Below are 18,039 nucleotides of genomic sequence, written 5' to 3'. Positions count from 1 at the left end.
TATCGTAACTTTTCGTTTAGGCTTTTAGTCTAGGCTCCGTTGCGATACTTGCGAAGCTGGCATCTATTGGTGAAAAACTGAAAGACTCAGACATGAACTGACTCGATACTGATTTAATATTTGGTCATACCAGATGAGCTTGAACAGAATAGAAAAGGAACTAAACACAAAAGTTAAGAGAACAGAAGATTTAAAAAAAGATTAACAAAACACACAAAAAAAGAAAATATATTCGAAGTTGTAATTCTTATTTTTCAGTAACAGTAACAAATAGTGGCAAAAAGAATAGAATTACAAATATACAGTTAAACATATTACACGTGTGTATTGATATAGTCAGATACAGGCTTGGTTTAACAAAACAATGATTTTATTGCTTATGGAAACACTTCAGGGTCAAAAACAAAACCCTGTAAACATTTTATAATATACATAGAACACAATCAAACAACAAATAATAAAATAAAATTAAACATTTAATTTTCAATTACTTTCAAATGAAAATATAATGACTGATGTACTTTTGTTTAAGTATCAAAATTATAATTTACAGCAATAAATTAATTTACTGACATCTGAACTCTTTCAAAAACAAACAGAATGTATGTGAATTTGTGAGGGTTTGAGGTCAAAAATATCCTCACCTGTTAAAACTATACATATATATATATATGCTTTTAATTAAAAAATACAAAAATATTTATTTTAGGGGAGTGCTTGGGCATGGGTTAGTCTGTTGTAAAATAATTAACTTTATATATGCAATTTAAAAAAAGTTATTAGAACTTTGTTCCGTTCATTTCGTTAGTCTGGTTTCTCTTTCTGTTCCTTCGTTCTCTGTAGTAGAAGATCATCCAGGTTATGCCCCAACCAATCACCAAGCCTCCTACAGCCAGAACGGCAGCTGCCCAGGCTGGCACAGAATCGTTGGGGCAATCTGCGGGGAGAGGGGTGCCCGGGGCAACTGTGGTGGGAGCGGCAGTTGTAGGGACGTCAGAGCCGCTGTTTATATTTGTAAAAATGAAGGGATGCTCCTGGAGAAGATACGAAGGAAAATCATTATTTGAAAGACCATTTTATCATATATTGGATATTGTTCTCTTCCAGTTTCCATTGGTTATTTACTCACCTTTGTGGGACAGTGAATCTTACTGCGGTCATATGTGAAATTATTGTAGTTTTGTTTACTCCCCATAGGCTCCAGCTTAAAACCAAAATACAAGAGAAGTGCTGTTAAATGCAGGAAAGCTTCTGTGAGACTTTCATAAAGGGTGTGCAAGTGTATTTACCATGTTGTTCCAGAGCGAAATAGCCATCTCTGCATGTCCACGCTCAGAGAAATGAAAACAGTCCACAGAGAAGAAAGTCAGGTCTGGTGTGCCATCCTAAAGCAGAGAGAGACATTTCATCTGTTAACATTGGCCCTGATACTGAGACTCAAGGTTTGATAGTTATTAACATATTTAAAAATGTTAATGTGATCTCATGAAACATGAGCTCTGTTAGAGATGTTTTAAGGAAGCTAACCTCGCTCATCGGAACAGCAGAGTTCTCGAAGAAGGGCTGTAGCACCACCGTAAAGTCCTGTCTTCCGTCATACCGTCCCCCATACACCAGCTTTTTAGTCTCCGTCTGGCACAAAAACAACACTTTTATTATTGAAGGTCAAGATAAACCAAAGCCCACTCAGCTGATCAGTTCTAAATGAACTGACAACTTGATTGGCTACAGACCTGCAGATCTTTGTTGACCTTCTTTATTTCATTCAATTCTCGAGAGTTCTCACTGGGATTCAGAAAACATGGACACAAGTTCCTGTCACACACACAGTCATGAAAATGCTGTTAGTGTACATAAAAACATGAAATTTGCACAGGTTTTCAGATGAATGTTTAATATTTCATTGATTAATTGATTTACTTTTGCAGGAGGCTGCAGCCCAGTGTGTCCCTCTTTACTATACGCAGATCATTGATCTCTAAGATTTCCACAAAATTGACCAGCACTCTGGGAACCTACACAGACACGCACAACATCATTTTAAATGTGTTAATTATATGTGTACATGTGTGTAATTGTCATGAAAATAATGTCACTGTGCAAAAAGCCTTATTTTCGTTAGGCAAAATTATTTTCTAAGTAACTTTGTATCTCAATATTCAAACTTTTTTCCTTTCCTGCAGATATTGACTCAGAATCACAAGAAATAAAGTATTTTGCGAGATATAAACTCGCAATTGCGGGAGAAAAAATATCGCATATTCTGACTTTTTTTCTCAGAGTTGTGAGATACGTATAAACTCATAATTATGAGTTTTAAGATCCGAATTGCGAGCTGAAAAGGCAATTACCTTTTTTTTTTATTCCGTGTTGGAAACAAGCTTCTACAGTGGCCAGACATGTTTTCATGAGATTTACCCATTGAAAGAATGTGATCAGGTATGTGCATCTCTCTCACCTCATTGTACAGCATGTCCAGACTGTCTCTGATGTGACCGATGTACTTAGAAGGGGACAGAGAAGCCTGGGTAGAGAAAAACACAACACAGAAAAATAAATTGAATTGTTGTTTGCTGGTCTTAAAAAACAACACAATGGCAATGACGCAATGGCACATCTCTGTTAGCTAATATCAGAATGTATTTTAGCTGCTTAAAGGTCACTGCTGAGGTTATGGCATAAGTAGAAACCATTTATGATGGGGAGATGAAAGCCTTTATTAAGAATCATCCACTCACCCGGTCATGACAGTACTGGCAAAGGTCATTACCCCCAATAAACAGTGTCACCAGCTTCCAATCCTTCTCAAAGTCCACTTCCTGTAAAAAAGAGTGTAGTGTGGCATAAAAACATTTATTTGAATAAATTAGGTTATTGTCTTTATTGTCACACAACAATTGGTGGAATTTACTTTGTGCAGCAACTGGTTGGCACATACAAAATATACACTGCCCGGCTGAAAAAAAGGCGCTGTTTGGATTCGAATATGCAAATGCTTAAGAGTCTGTGATTGGATCATTTTTGCAGTGATTATTATGTTTCTAGCATGTTATATGTTTGGCAACAGTTCTTCTAACCCTAATTGATGGAGTGTGAAGCTTTTCATTTCTTAAACAACCATGTAGGTAGACACATCATGGCCATATTCCAGGATGATAAAGCCAAGATTCATCAGGCTCGAATTGTGAAAGAAGGCCTTAAATTCATTGAAAGTCTTTGGGATGTGTTGGAGTAGACTTTAAAGAGTGCTTGACCCTTGCATTGTCAATAAAAGATCTTCACCAAAAGTTGATGCACCTCTTGATGAAAACAGCTATGATGTGTCTTCCTACTTCCTACTAGTAATTAACAACAAGAAAACCAACCTAGAAACACACATGAACAGAACAGAAAAGGAGATAAAAAGCAAACTCTAAACATGACTAAACTAAAAAAAAATAGTTGTTTAAGAAATGAAAAACTACGCACTCCATCAATTAGGGTTAGAAGAACTGTTGCCAAATATATAACATGCTAGAAACATAATAATCACTGCAATAATGATCCAATCATGGACTCTTAAGCATTTGCCTATTTAAAAAAAAAAAAAAAAACTTGGATGGGAAGTGTATTTATATAATGACAAAAGACAACAAACTTTGTCATTTGTATGTATTTTTTCATTTATTCACCACAAAATGGTTTAGAACAACTTAATAGATTAAATAAACATACTGACCATGCTCTCCTTTAAAGCTGTGATAAGATCCTTCACTTGTGCTGGTATATTACTGAACAGAGAGAAAGAAGCCATTAAATGAGTCATTAAATTGTGTTTGTGTGTATATGTGTATATGTGTATGTGTGTTCCTCACTTGGCTTTGGCACCGCTCACTGCCATATTGAAGCCATTTGGCCTTTTACTTTTTCCTTTTGAAAAGCCGAAGACACTTGGATTGAACTTCTTAAGGATGTCTGATAACAGATAATGATGCAGGGCACTGGTGATCATTATGTTATTAAACAAGAATCAAATCTGATAATAATGTTTAGAGCGATTAGAGTCTCTTTACTAAGCAACACTGCAAATAACAACCAATAAAAATGACAAAGTGTTACATAAGAAAATACTCACTTGGCAATGTCGTGACAGTTTCCAAAGAATCATCCCCACCAATGCTGTCAATCAAATTAAACATAGACACTTTATATGAAAACAAGCAGAGAATATATTTTAAAAAATCCATAAGCATTGACTGACAGAAACTCACCTCCAGGAAACTCCTCGCTCCTCATCTGCCAACTGCAGAAGGTTTTCAGCTTTTGCACCAAAGCCGGCCTGACAAATGCAGAGAGAGATAGAGAGAAAGAGAGAGAGAGAGAAACAGAGAGAGAGAGGTGTTTACAACATGACAAAACACAGCAATATACACAAACATACACCCATACTTACTGTGAGTGAATCTCCCAGAGACGCCACCACTTTAATGTCACCTGGACGCAGCCTGTGAACTGAGAAAGAAATGTGATAAGGTGAATATCCTGGATACCTGATACAACACAGCTCCATTGCAGGGTACTCGGACTTAGAAAGATAATAAGGTGTCTGTACACAGTGAAAGCCTGTCTTGTCTCTATTGTCTCAATCCATAAACCTATGCACATAATTATGGTTTCTGCTTTTACTTGCATTTAGACCTACTAATCTTTATTTTATCCTCCTTAATACTTTTTTTGAGATTACAGCATGGTATTTTGTAAATTCAAGCTACTTTTCATTAACAAAATATTTCAGCTCTAGTGACAACATCTTTTATAATTTTACATACATTTAAATTTAGATTAAAAACCAAAAGACAACACTGATAGAAACACATCATCAGGGGAAGACCTCTCAGAATATTAATTTAATCTACTTTGCCCTTAGTTAGTTAGTTAATTAGTTATTTGATGGTAAAATATTTTTTTTCTCTTTTACCAGAAAGGAGAGACATTTGTACTCTCTCTTACCAGATGTTGGTACAGTGTCAGAGGGTGTTGTATCCACACATGAGAAATCACTTCCCCAATTCTAAAATGATAGGGAGAAATCATTTCATAATACATTTTTATCACTTTAAGGCAGTATTATATTTTATGAACATCATATATAATACATTTGTGTGACTTACTGTTGTGGGTGGAGGAGTAGGAGGAGGGGTTTTGTATGTGTAATTGCTGTTATGATAGGTCTTCAAATAGGGGGAGGACTAAAGAAGATTATGAAACAGTGTTACCATGTGACAGAATTATAGAGTTTATTTTATGTTATAAAATGTAAAAGTAAACTCACCTTTTCTGGGCATTTAAGAGGGACACCTGCAGTAAAATCCTCCTTATCTGTCTTATTACCTAAAGGCTCCATCTGAGTAAACGGGGCAAAGAGGGAGGGAATGGAACCATTTTGAGAATTATCATGCTGTAAAATGACAATATATTAAGAAAAAGTATTGACAACCCCCCCCCCCCCCCGTCATTTACAATAAATACACTAATATAAATAAAATAAATATTTAAAATAAATACGCAAAAATAAATTATGTTTGCAAGTACATGCAATATATTCATAAAATATAAGTAGGTTAATACACTATTCTGTGTATCTAATCATTCAGAATCAGAATTAGAATTAGCTTTATTCGCCAAGTGTGCGCGAAAACACAAGGAATTTGTTGTGGTTTCCAGGAGCTCTGGTATCCATCCATACATACATATATAACACAAGAGGATAGAAAGAACTTTTAAATAAGTAAGATTAAGAAAATAAAAAATAATAATAAATGAAGAAAAAAACATCTATAGATTAGATTTATGTACATATGGGTGCTAAATGTAGCCTATATACAAATGTATAAATAAAAATATGCATTTCTTATTTTTATTTTTATTTCTCATACTCACCAAGTTGTTCCAGAGAGCCCGAGCCATGAGCGTGTGAGCTTTCTGACTGAGATGAAAACAGTCCGGAGCGAAATAGGAACGGTCAGGTTTCCCATCCTAAAAGACCATGGAAATAATGACAGAAAGAGAATGAGAAATAGTGTATCAAGCAGTAGTAACGATTAGTTCGATTTCAGGTTTGTTCAAATAAGATTGTTCAGCACCTCCTGCAAGGGGAGATACACATTTCTGAAGAATGGCTGTAAGACCACGGTGAAGTTATCATGTGTGTCATATCGCCCAGACTCCACCAGCTCCCTCATACCACGCTGAGAATAAAACACAACACAGCATATATTCAATATTAATAGGTCATTTAACACAGTTACATTAACATTAATAATATTACTAAGTATTTATAGCTGTATAATTGCTTTATATTATAAATAATCAAAACCTCACATTCACAAAATGAATTCATAATAAATATACAGACGTTTACATCATTTTTTTTTAATTCATTTTCATGTAATAAGTTGTGTACCTGATAGGCTTGGTTAAACTCCTGCAACATCTGGAATTCATAAGATTCATCTTTGGGTTTCAGAACACAGCCACAAATAATACTAAAAAATGTAACACAAAGCAAAATAATGAAAGACAAACATGAACAGTACCAAAACTTTCAGAAATTAAGTCTTCTAACTGAGTCTAGCGGAAATCAGAAGAACCAGTTGTTTGTAGGGCAAAACTCACTTGACTATCCAGGTAGGGCATCTTAAACTGGTGTCCTGATGGAGACGGCGCAGTGGAACTATATCCAGGAGCTCCACTAGGTTCACCAGGGCACGAGGGACCTGGAGAAGAAGACATGATTGAACTCATACAGGCAGCTGTGATTTACATTTTAAAATTGATGTCGGTTTACTACCAATAATCTGGCATCCCTGATTCATAGAAATTGTGTGTGTTTAACTATTTTTTCAGACACTTTAGATTTGAAAAAGACATACGTATTTTAACAATTATTCTCCATTTTAAATTCCATAGTATTTTTGTTCTTAATTTTTTTCCAAAAATCTTAAATCCTAATTTTGAAGCCAAAAATGCCTTCTTTAGATTTGAAAAAGACATACGTATTTTAACAATTATTCTCCATTTTAAATTCCATAGTATTTTTGTTAATTTTTTTCCAAAAATCTTAAATCCTAATTTTGAAGCCAAAAATGCCTCACCTCATTATGTAAAATGTCCAAAGCCTCACGAATATACTTCATAATGTTATCAGGAGAATGGTATCGCTGAGGAGAGATAGAGAAAGAGAATGATAAAGAGAAGTAGAGACACTATATAATTGTAGATCTATTAATGAAACTGATAATAAATAAACCGGCTTTATTAATATCAGCGTACACTATCAGAGCAGTGGGCGCACAGGTCATTTCCTCCAATGAAGACCGTGATAATCTTCCAATCATTCTGGAAATCAATTCGCTGAAAAGAGACAGAAATACTCAGTCTGAATGAGATTCAGATTTAGCACCATGCTTGTGTGTGCAGGTCAGGTTTTGCCAACATTGTGGGGACTAAATATCTGTCACAAGAATAGTAAAACCTAATAGAAAATAGTTAAGAAAACATATAAGCAAACTAAATAATACCTTAATGAAAATCGGAGGGTTGAACATACCATTAACTCATTACATTATGACAACATTTCCAACCACAATAGAAAAGCAAATGTGTGTGAATGTATGAGATTTTGCAAATGACTAACCGAGTCTTCTTTCATTCTTGTAATGACAGCACGGGCTTGACTGACCAGATCACTGCAAAGAAAAAAAAAAAAGGATTTTACTCAAAAGTTTGGGGTCTGTAGGATTTAAAATAAATAAATAATAATATATACTTTTTGTATTCAGCAAGGATGCCATTAATTGATCAAAAGTGACAGAAATTATATTTATAATGTTTTAAATTGTAATGGTATTATAATAGATATTAGGGCTGTCGACGTGTTAACGCATGCGATTAATTTGTAATTATTGTAATAATTTATCGCAAATAAATGACTGAATCAGGTGAAATTGCGTCATTAACGTAATTCGCGTCACACAGTTAGATGATAATTAGAAGCCAGAAGTTTATCACATTGAGCATCTACAGTGGCACAAGCACCTGTAACACTGGTAGGCGGAAATTTCTACCCTTTTTAAGCCACTTTAACTCCATAAACTCCATGAAATTTTTCAGTCCAATGTTCCAGTAAGCGAATTTATTCAAACAAACAGTCCAAAATAGCCCTAATGTAAAGAAAACTTGTACTGTATGTGCGCTCTTTTTTTTTTGCATCTCCATGTGGTCTTATTGCGTATGGCAACTCGACTTGTCTAAAATGTAAACAAGCTCTTGCTGTTGCATTGTGCACATACAATGAATTCGGAAGTTTTTTTCTGTAATGTTTTTTTTTTTCGTGTGTGCTGTGGTGTGCATACATTTATGAATTATATGGACTCCATATATTACTTGGTTATTTGGTGTCCTTTTGGAGTCTGAAAGTGTCCTTATGGTAAGCAGGACGGGCCGAGAGCCGTGAGAAAATGCAGCACCTGCCTTGTATCTCTCACAGAGGAGCTACAGGGGCATACTGTAAAAGGAAGAGCGACGACAGTGAAGGAAGAGAGAGGACTAGGCCTGGATTTTACATTATGTTTTGTTTATGTGTGTGCGGCAGTTGTCTATGAGGGGCTGCTATCTTTTACTTTCATTTGGTGTTTGTTTATTTTGGAATTAAAGTTTGTTAAATATTTGGCCGAGATACAACTATCTGAAAATCTGGAATCTGAGGGTGCAAAAAAATTAAAGTTCTACACTTATGTTCGCGATTGTGCTGCATTCACTCACAAAAATAAATGTTTTATATATTTACGGTAGGAAATGTACAAAATATCTTCATGGAACATGATCTTTACTTAATATCCTAATGATTTTTGGCATAAAAGAAAAATCGATAATTTTGACCCATACAATGTATTGTTGGCTTTTGCCACAAATATACCCATGCTACTTGTGACTGGTTTTGTGATACATAGTCACATATATATATATATATATATGTATATATATATATATATATAATGCTTCATACTCATTCATTAATTCAGTAACTGGTTTATAAGATGAGAAACTCACTCAGCTTTGGCTCCTGGTACTGCTTGGTTCAGAAAACTTTGTGCAGAATCCTCATCTCCTTTTCCCGTGGAATAGCCAGTCAGTGAAGGGTTGAAAACTCTCAAAATATCTAAATAACAAACAAACATTATCTTATATACATAATTACTCAAAATCTAATTCACTTGCCTATTGATTCCTTGAAAATGTCAAAGGTAAAGAGAATAGTAAGGGTAAACACATTTGGCTTGCTCTGTTAAGGAGGGAATCAAGCATGACACTCAACTCAAGCATTCACCTCTGGACTACTTCAAGTTATTTAGTATAAGGGTAGAGATTAAAAAGCAGCTATTTATAAACTAATGATCAGCTATTAAGAAATTAAAACATTTCCAAATGTTTATTACATTTCCAATCAATGATTAATCAGAAATTGACAGTAGCCTACATAATAATAAGAGCATCACAGTAATATGAGAGCTTGCACATACTTGGTAAGGTGGTTATAGTTGTAAGGTTCTGATCTCCGCCGATGCTGAGAATAAAAGAGAGGTGAACAAAATGAAACATGACTGTCTTCTGCTTCATGAGATCATTCATCATTCAGATTCTTTCCCCAATAATCATAGGGATAAAACACTTGCCATTAACATGCGATCATATCAGTCAATCAGGACACGGCGCGTTCACATTTGTTCACATCAAGTGGTCTCTATATCTAGATATCTGATCCCGTTCCATGATTGAGAGGAGAGCTCGCAGATTCATAATAATAATGTTGCACAATTAAAATGAAAGATGACACAGAGGATATCGTAATTATCATAAATAACTAGTTTAAAATTATTGTCAAGTTGAAATACATGTCAAAACTGAGTCCATCCACTATTTTCCAACAGCCTTCAGAGAGAGTTGGCCGGGATTTATATGACGTTGACCTGTGAATGCAGAGATGATGGCTAGATTGCGTTTACATTACACTGAGATCTGACCAACGATCCACCCAATGGGCCTCGACTACCTCTGGACCAGGGCACACTGATCAGATTACATTCCGATCAGAAACGCGTTTTTGTCTTTTCAATGTGTATGTGGACATCATCCGGATACAGGTCACATGTTAATGCCAAGTGTAAACGCAGCCTAAACCAGCATCATCTGTCTGCACTAAACAATTTACAATATGATCAGGATAGACACTCACCTCCATGACAGGCCGCGATACTCTGTGATCACACCCAGGAGGTTGTTTGGTGCAGCACCCACCCCATTCGCTGCCTGTTTTTTATGGGCAAAAGAAATTACACAAAATAATGTAGAAAAGTAACATTTACTCTATGGTTAAAAATTTTGGGGTCAGTAAGATTTTTTTTTATTGAAGTCACCAGGAACTTAATATGGACAATTCTTTTTTTATAGAATATCGCAGTATTTATTATATATTATTTATTCGTGCACATCATTTTTTTAATGGATGTGCCCTCATAATCTTTCATCAATATAATTTCCCCTCCCTCCAGCAATGCAATCTCATCTCTTCTCTGATGATGTGTTCACTGGAAATCCTGTCTGTCACTCACATTATATCACAGCAATAGCAAATGATACAACTGTTTCCACTATTGGAAATAATCAGAAATGTTTCTTGAGCACCAAATCCGCATACTAGAATGATTTCTAAAGGATCATGTGACACTGAAGACTGGAGCAATGATGCTGCTGGAAATTCACCTTTGCCATCACAGAAATAAAATACATTTTAAAATATATACATAATAATATTTCACAATATTACTGTTTTCACTGCATTTTTTTACAAATAAATGCAGCTTTGGTGAACATAATACACTTTTTTTCTCCAAAAAGATTTTAAAAAATCTTACCAACCCCAAACTTTTGAACGGTAGTGTATATTTGTGAATATATGTATAATCACCGTCAAAGAATCACCAATCGCTGCCACCACTTTGATGTCGGCTGGCCGTAGGGCATGGACTACAGAAGAGGCAGACAGAAAGGAGCTTAAAAAACTCCCATAATTCCAAGAAAAATGTTCTAAGTGTTAGATCCCTGTTTACCTGAGATAGGGATGCTGGAAGATGGAGACCTGTCCTCACAGATGAGCTCACTCCCCATCACCTGAAAGGTCAGATGCAGCACAAGTGAGACATATACGTCAACGCAACAGGGTGAGCTTATGGAGAGAATGCACTCACTGGGTCGAGAAGTGGAGAGGGATCCTCTGGTTGTGAGATTCTGAGCTCTGCCAAGTTTGAGTTTTTCTGTGTTCGCAAAAACGGCTTTTCCTAGGAGGACAGAACAGCAGGTTTAGTAAAGCATATGTGCATGTTTCTGGCTGTTTAGAAAAAAAAAAAATTAACGTTCAGACTTGAACATATAAACATCACTTACTCACACACATATTGAACAACATCCGTGCTACAAGTGATGTACAAATGAGATGGTACTGAAAAACACAGTTTGTCACATGCCTGTCCTGTCTTGTGCTGCACATGGGTGTTTTGTTATTTTGGGCCATGTGCTCGTGTCTATTGTCTAGCCCCTCCCATCTTGTTATCTGATTAATTTATTGGTTAATTTGTCCCACCTGTCTGTCTCGTTACCCTCCTTTGTTTGTTCCCCTATTTAGCGTCCTTGTGTTTGTAGTCTTGTGCTAGGGTGCGTTTCCCGAAAGCATCGTTGGCCAACTATGGTCGCAAGTTCATCGCAATGTCCATTGAACTCTATTGGTAACGACGGAACTTGCGACCATAGTTGGCCAACGATGCTTTCGGGAAACGCACCCCAGGTTCGTTGTCTGTGTTTCTTGTTTCCTGGAGTTCCTGAGTTTTTGTGTTTGTACCGTACCTGCATGTCACTAATAAACTAACTCTGCATTTGTATCCTCGACTCTCGTTTACCATTTAGTAGGGAGGTTAAGCCCAAAAAATAGGCCTTTGACTTCAAGTCATGATGCAAAGGTCGTCTTTGGTATGGAAGTACCTTAGGGTCATACAAATAAATTTATCCTAAGACACAAGTGAGATCACACTTTGTATCAGAAATAAACAGGTTTTTTCAAAAATGGCCGCCAATGCGCCGAAAATACTCTAGAGCCCATATCTTTGCTTCTGTTATCACTATAATGTCAAATTTGGTGTCAAAGTGTACATTTTTGGGGTCAAGGAATCCAATAAAATTGGTTTCAAGTTGAAAAAAACAAAAAAATTCCCCATACCATGACAATTGGGGGTAAATATGCACATTTCACATAAAAATTGTGTCATCAGAGCGACTTTACTCATCTTTTCCTTCAAAAACTTTAATTTTGTATTTAAGCAGTGCAGCTACTTCTGTACATTACATTTGTCCTAAGTAGCATGAGATTTCGACCAGTCAGGAGTAGCCTATAGCAAATCAGTTCCTGCAACAACACATCCCATATGCACCAGGAGCTGTGACAGCTGTTGAAGGTCAGAGGTGACAGGTTAACACTTTGAGGTTCGTATGACTTCCTCATTAAATAGAAAAATGCTTTTAATGTTAGATAACTAGTAACTAGCTAGCTAGTAACTAGTTAGCTTCATTATAACTAGGTCGCTAGTAACTAGTTAGCTTCATCATAACTAGCTAGTGACTAGTTAGCGTCATTTTTATTGAAGCAAGCACATAGCCTACATGTTGCTAGCTAGTTAGTTAGCTTCATTATTTGATATTTTTTTACTTTTGCGAATGCTTGTTAATGCTCATATTATCTCTCTTATGATGTTAAAGCAACTTCATTTCTTTTTTCAGATTAGCCATAATGGAATGCCGTGACTGGAGTTTATGCTTCCTATGTCAGTCCGCCCTAAAGATTGAAAAAACATTAGATCCCTCTTAAACCGAGGACCGTGACGTCGCACGGTATGGCGCAGCCGGGGCCCCACCCTGGAGCCAGGCCCGGGGTTGGGGCTCGTATGCGAGCGCCTGGTGGCCGGGCCTCCCCCCACGGGGTCCGGCCGGGCTCAACCCGAAGGAGCGACGTGGGGCCGCCTTCCCGTGGGCTTACCACCTGCAGGAGGGACCGTAAGGGGGTCAGTGCTGAGAGGATCGGGCGGCAGTCGAAGGCGGGGCCTCGACAACCCGATCCCTGGACACGGAAGCTAGCTCTAGGGACGTGGAACGTCACCTCGCTGGCGGGGAAGGAGCCTGAGATTGTGCGTGAGGTTGAGAGGTTCCGACTAGAGATAGTCGGGATCACCTCTACGCACGGCTTGGGCTCTGGAACCACACTCCTCGAGAGAGGATGGACTCTTCACCACTCTGGAGTTGCCCATGGTGAGAGGTGGCGGGCTGGTGTGGGTTTGCTTATAGCCCCCCAGCTCAGCCGCCATGTGTTGGAGTTCACCCCGGTGAACGAGAGGGTCGTTTCCCTGCGCCTTCGGGTCGGGGATAGGTCTTTCACTGTCGTGTGTGCCTACAGGCCAAACGGCAGTGCAGAGTACCCGGCCTTCTTGGGGTCTCTGGGAGGGGTGCTGGAAAGTGCTCCAACTGGGGACTCCGTCGTTCTACTGGGGGACTTCAATGCCCACGTGGGCAGTGGCAGTGACACCTGGAGGGGCGTGATTGGGAGGAATGGCCCCCCTGATCTGAACCCGAGCGGTGTTCAGTTATTGGACTTCTGTGCTAGTTACAGTTTGTCCATAACGAACACCATGTTCAAGCATAAGGGTGTCCATCAGTGCACGTGGCACCAGGACACCCTAGGCCGTAGGTCGATGATCGACTTTGTGGTCGTTTCATCTGACCTGCGGCCGTATGTCTTGGACACTCGGGTAAAGAGAGGGGTGGAGCTGTCAACTGATCACCACCTGGTGGTGGGTTGGATCCGATGGCGGGGGAGGAAGCTGGACAGACTCGGCAGACCCAAGCGTACTGTGAGGGTCTGCTGGGAACGTTTGACCGAGTCTCCTGTCAGAGGGATCTTCAACTCCCACCTCCGGTGGAGCTTCGACCGGATCCCGAGGGAGGCTGGAGATATTGAGTCCGAGTGGACCATGTTCTCCACCTCCATTGTCGAAGCGGCCGCTCGGAGCTGTGGCCGTAAGGTCTCCGGTGCCTGTCGAGGCGGCAATCCCCGAACCCGGTGGTGGACACCGGAAGTAAGGGATGCCGTCAAGCTGAAGAAGGAGTCCTATCGGGCCTGGTTGGCTTGCGGGACTCCCGGTGCATGTTGGACTCTGGCAGGGCTGCCCTTTGTCGCCGGTTCTGTTCATAATTTTTATGGACAGAATTTCTAGGCGCAGCCAGGGGCCGGAGGGCGTCAGGTTTGGTGACAACACGATTTCGTCTTTGCTCTTTGCAGATGATGTTGTCGTGTTGGCCTCATCAAACCAGGACCTTCAGCATGCACTGGGACGGTTTGCAGCCGAGTGTGAAGCGGCTGGGATGAGAATCAACACCTCCAAATCCGAGGCCAGAAAAGGGTGGCTTGCCCACTTCAGGTTGGTGGAGAGTTCCTGCCTCAAGTGGAGGAGTTTAAGTATCTTGGGGTTTTGTTCACGAGTGAGGGAAGGATGGAACGGGAGATTGACAGACGGATCGGTGCAGCTTTTGCAGTAATGCGGTCAATGTACCGGTCTGTCATGGTGAAGAAAGAGCTGAGCCGCAAGGCGAAGCTCTCGATTTACCGGTCAATCTACGTTCCTATTCTCACCTATGGTCATGAGCTTTGGGTCATGACCGAAAGGACAAGATCCCAGATACAGGCGGCCGAAATGAGCTTTCTCCGCAGGGTGGCTGGGCGATCCCTTAGAGATAGGGTGAGAAGCTCGGTCACTCGGGAGGAGCTCAGAGTAGAGCCGCTGCTCCTCCACATCGAGAGGGGTCAGCTGAGGTGGCTCGGGCATCTGTTCCGGATGCCTCCTGGACGCCTTCCCGGGAAGACCTAGGACAGACTATGGAGACACTATGTCTCCCGGCTGGCCTGGGAACGCCTCGGTGTCCCCCCGGAAGAGCTGGAGGAAGTGTCTAGGGAGAGGGAAGTCTGGGCATCTCTGCTTAGACTGCTGCCCCCGCGACCCGGCCCCGGATAAGCGGAAGAAGATGGATGGATGGATGGATGGATAGATCCCTCTTCATCATTCAAACTGAGAAACAATCCTGAAAGATTGCAATCATGTTACAAAGAAGCTTTAGATAACATCCAGGAGCTGAAGGCATTAGGGGATCTGCCTGAGTTTATAGTGGACATGAGTGGTGGTAGTCAGGATGTAGTTCAGCTGATGATTCAAAATCCTATGGTGTGGCACAAAAGCTGCAGAAATGCGATTGATAAACAAAAAGTTGAGAGAGCAAGAAAAAGAAAAAAGCATGAAGAGTCTGTGAGTTCAGTAAAAACATGGCGCACGAGTGACAAGTCCACCACACTCGCTTTACCCAGACCCTCAACATCATCATGTGAATCATTTGATAAACTGTGTCTCTTCTGTGGTGAAGTGGGCAAAAAAAAGGAACTGAGGAGGGCTGCCACCCTTGGCTTGGATAGAAAAGTGAAAGAATGTGCTCAGGTGGTGGGTGACAGGCATCTATTGGCTGAACTAGCTGCTGGTGACATGGTTGCTATTAATGCTGTTTATCATCGTGCATGCCTGACTAGGCTCTATAGAAAAGCAGAAACTGTTGGATGTGACTCAACTGAAAGTAATGCAACTAAGGTCATCAGAGCACATGTCCTCAATGAGTTGCTCGAATACATCGAGGACTATCGTTGCTCAGGGGAATCACTGGCAATGTCTGACTTGACAGCCCTCTATGACAAGCGCATTGCTGATCTTGGATTTCCAAACATCAAATGCAACACCACACGCCTTCGGAAGGATATTGAACGCCTGATTCCTGACATCAGATCAGTACAAATAAATCGTGTCTGGTCCATTGTATTTGATGATGACCTGAGCAAAGCTGTTGCTAACATGAAAAACAACACTTCTACCGATGTCTCCATCATCTTCAAAGCAGCCAAAATCCTTCGGCAAGAGTATCTCCCCATGAAGCATGCTTTTACAGGTGCCTTCTCAACTTCCTGTGAAGCTGATTCTATCCCTCCCATGCTGAGACCGTTCTTACACATGCTTCTTGATGGATCAGGTATTGATCAGCCACCTCCTGGACCTGAGAAGTTCCAGGCTGCAACATCCATTGGGCAGCAAATAATTTTCAACTCTGTAAGATGCAGATCCAAGAAACATGGCAGTGTTCCTCATCACATAAGAGAGAGGGAAACACCAGCTTCGCTATATCTGGCAATGAAACTACACCAGCAAAGTGGTAGTAGATATCTGGTGGAGGCCATGCATAAAAGAGGAATGTGTGTCATATGACCGCTTGAAAACATTTAGCATAGATATAGCGAATTCAGTGATCAGTCACTAGGAGCAGATTGGTGTCGTGGTCCCACCTCAGGCAGTCCACTTAATAAAAGGGCCGATTTTGTCAAATAGGGTGTCAAATTTCGTTCAACCTACCCTCCATTCGATGGCAGACATGTCATACTTCATCCGCGACTCAAAAAAACGTCATGCTTCTATACAAAATCTTCGAGCTAGAGTGCATTGAATCAGTGCGAACAAAAGCGGAGCTAGTGTGCGAGTGAGCCATTTTATCAGAGCAATATTGTCAACGTCAGCGAGTATTTGCATTAGATTATTATTATTATTATTATTATTATTATATCTAATGGCATCAATAAAGCTTACCCGCAATGAAGTGTTGGGTCTTCTATTCGTGGACCCTGATTATGAAGGGGAATATCTGCCTGATTCTGAAAGTGAAAGTACCGTGTGTGCCTCTCCACAATCGCGGTGACAGTATTGTGGTGGAGACTTTGTTTGTCTAATGCCACTGGGTATGTTAGACGAGGTCGAAGTATTCATAGGACAGTTAGGGGGCAACGTGGAGGCAGGGTGGGGAGTCGCAATGACAATGACAGTAGTCCGAGCTGTGCACATTCGGCGCGCGCGCGAGGCAGATTTGGCCGCGCTGCTCCCAGCAGGACCAGAGACGGTGTGACACGGGGCAGAGGGGCTATTATGCATAGTCTATCGCAAGCTGATGGGAATGCCGGCTTTTGAGTACTTGGCCAATGAGGACGATTTACTATATGTAGTAAATAGAGTATCTCTACAGCAAAAGGCCAACCACTACTTGCATTCGGTTTGTTTCTACCATTTATTAGTAATGATTTACACAGTTTGTTTACTACTTACTATTTACCTGAGCATTCAGTATTGTGCAATATAGCATACAGAAGGTGAGGGACATTTTGGGGGGAAAGAAGTGCTGCATTTGATAATTTTATCATTTAAACGTGACTTTTCATGAAAATTCTATAATCCAAGATGGCCGCCACCATAATGACGTCATAATATGCAAATTAGATGGGAAAATGTAATCCCTACATAAACTTTGGGTCATCCTTAATATTTCTCTAATTTACAGAAAGTCTCTATCTTTTATCACTTTTAAGATATAGCCTTTTGAAATTAAGATGTCAAAATCGAACATTTTAGGAAAAAACTGTGTTTGGCATGTGTTTTTTAATAAAAAATTGCATACTTCACCTCCAATTGTCATGGTAAGGACAACATTATTGTTTTTTAGTCTTGGAACCTATTTTATTGGACTCCTTGACCCCAAAAATGTACACGTTGATACCAAATTTGTCATTATAGCTATAACAGAAGCAAAGATATGGGCCTCTCAAGTATGGTCGGCGGCCATTTTTAAAAAATGTGCGTATATAAGATACAAAATGTGATCTCACGTGTGTCTTAGGATAAATTTATTTCTATGGCCCTAAGGTACTTCCATACCAAAGGGGACCTTTGCATCATGACTTGAAGTCAAAAGTCACTTAACCTCCCTACTAATTCCATGACACAGTTGTGTAATACTCTTTTCACAAACAATGGACTAAAACTTGCATAA

General features: G+C 39.7%; 1 protein-coding gene across 1 annotated transcript; it reads right to left on the bottom strand.

Annotated features, from left to right (window-relative positions):
- Window positions 1–99: 99 nt before the first annotated feature.
- plb1 (phospholipase B1) lies at window positions 100–11,568 on the bottom strand. Its single transcript, XM_081394446.1, has 30 exons — window positions 11,482–11,568; window positions 11,286–11,375; window positions 11,148–11,208; window positions 11,006–11,064; window positions 10,274–10,347; window positions 9,561–9,604; window positions 9,091–9,199; window positions 7,676–7,727; window positions 7,312–7,392; window positions 7,134–7,199; window positions 6,655–6,755; window positions 6,443–6,524; window positions 6,123–6,227; window positions 5,920–6,015; window positions 5,312–5,383; window positions 5,151–5,228; window positions 4,990–5,050; window positions 4,433–4,491; window positions 4,251–4,318; window positions 4,115–4,158; window positions 3,855–3,954; window positions 3,719–3,770; window positions 2,739–2,819; window positions 2,459–2,524; window positions 1,921–2,015; window positions 1,734–1,815; window positions 1,528–1,632; window positions 1,290–1,385; window positions 1,130–1,204; window positions 100–1,034 (listed from the first exon to the last, which is right to left on the bottom strand). Exons 3-30 carry the CDS (start codon window positions 11,203–11,205, stop codon window positions 780–782), a joined length of 2,316 nt encoding a protein of 771 aa, XP_081250572.1. The 5' UTR covers window positions 11,206–11,208; window positions 11,286–11,375; window positions 11,482–11,568; the 3' UTR covers window positions 100–779.
- Between the last annotated feature and the right edge of the window lie 6,471 nt (window positions 11,569–18,039).

The sequence above is a fragment of the Scardinius erythrophthalmus genome, assembly GCF_964197995.2.
Source record: "Scardinius erythrophthalmus genome assembly, chromosome: 19".
Classification (NCBI taxonomy): Eukaryota; Metazoa; Chordata; class Actinopteri; order Cypriniformes; family Leuciscidae; genus Scardinius; species Scardinius erythrophthalmus.
Note: the sequence above shows the minus strand (reverse complement) of the source record. Positions and strands in the feature narration are given on the sequence as shown.

Excerpts from the sequence above, each read along its gene's own strand:
- plb1 (XM_081394446.1), bottom strand. The coding sequence starts at position 11,205 with ATGGGGAGTGAGCTCATCTGTGAGGACAGGTCTCCATCTTCCAGCATC. Across the intron at positions 6,016-6,122 it reads TGTATCTCCCCTTGCAGGAG|GATGGGAAACCTGACCGTTC; the intron begins GTGCTGAACAAT and ends ATGGTCTTTTAG. Across the intron at positions 1,035-1,129 it reads AGATTCACTGTCCCACAAAG|GAGCATCCCTTCATTTTTAC; the intron begins GTGAGTAAATAA and ends TATCTTCTCCAG.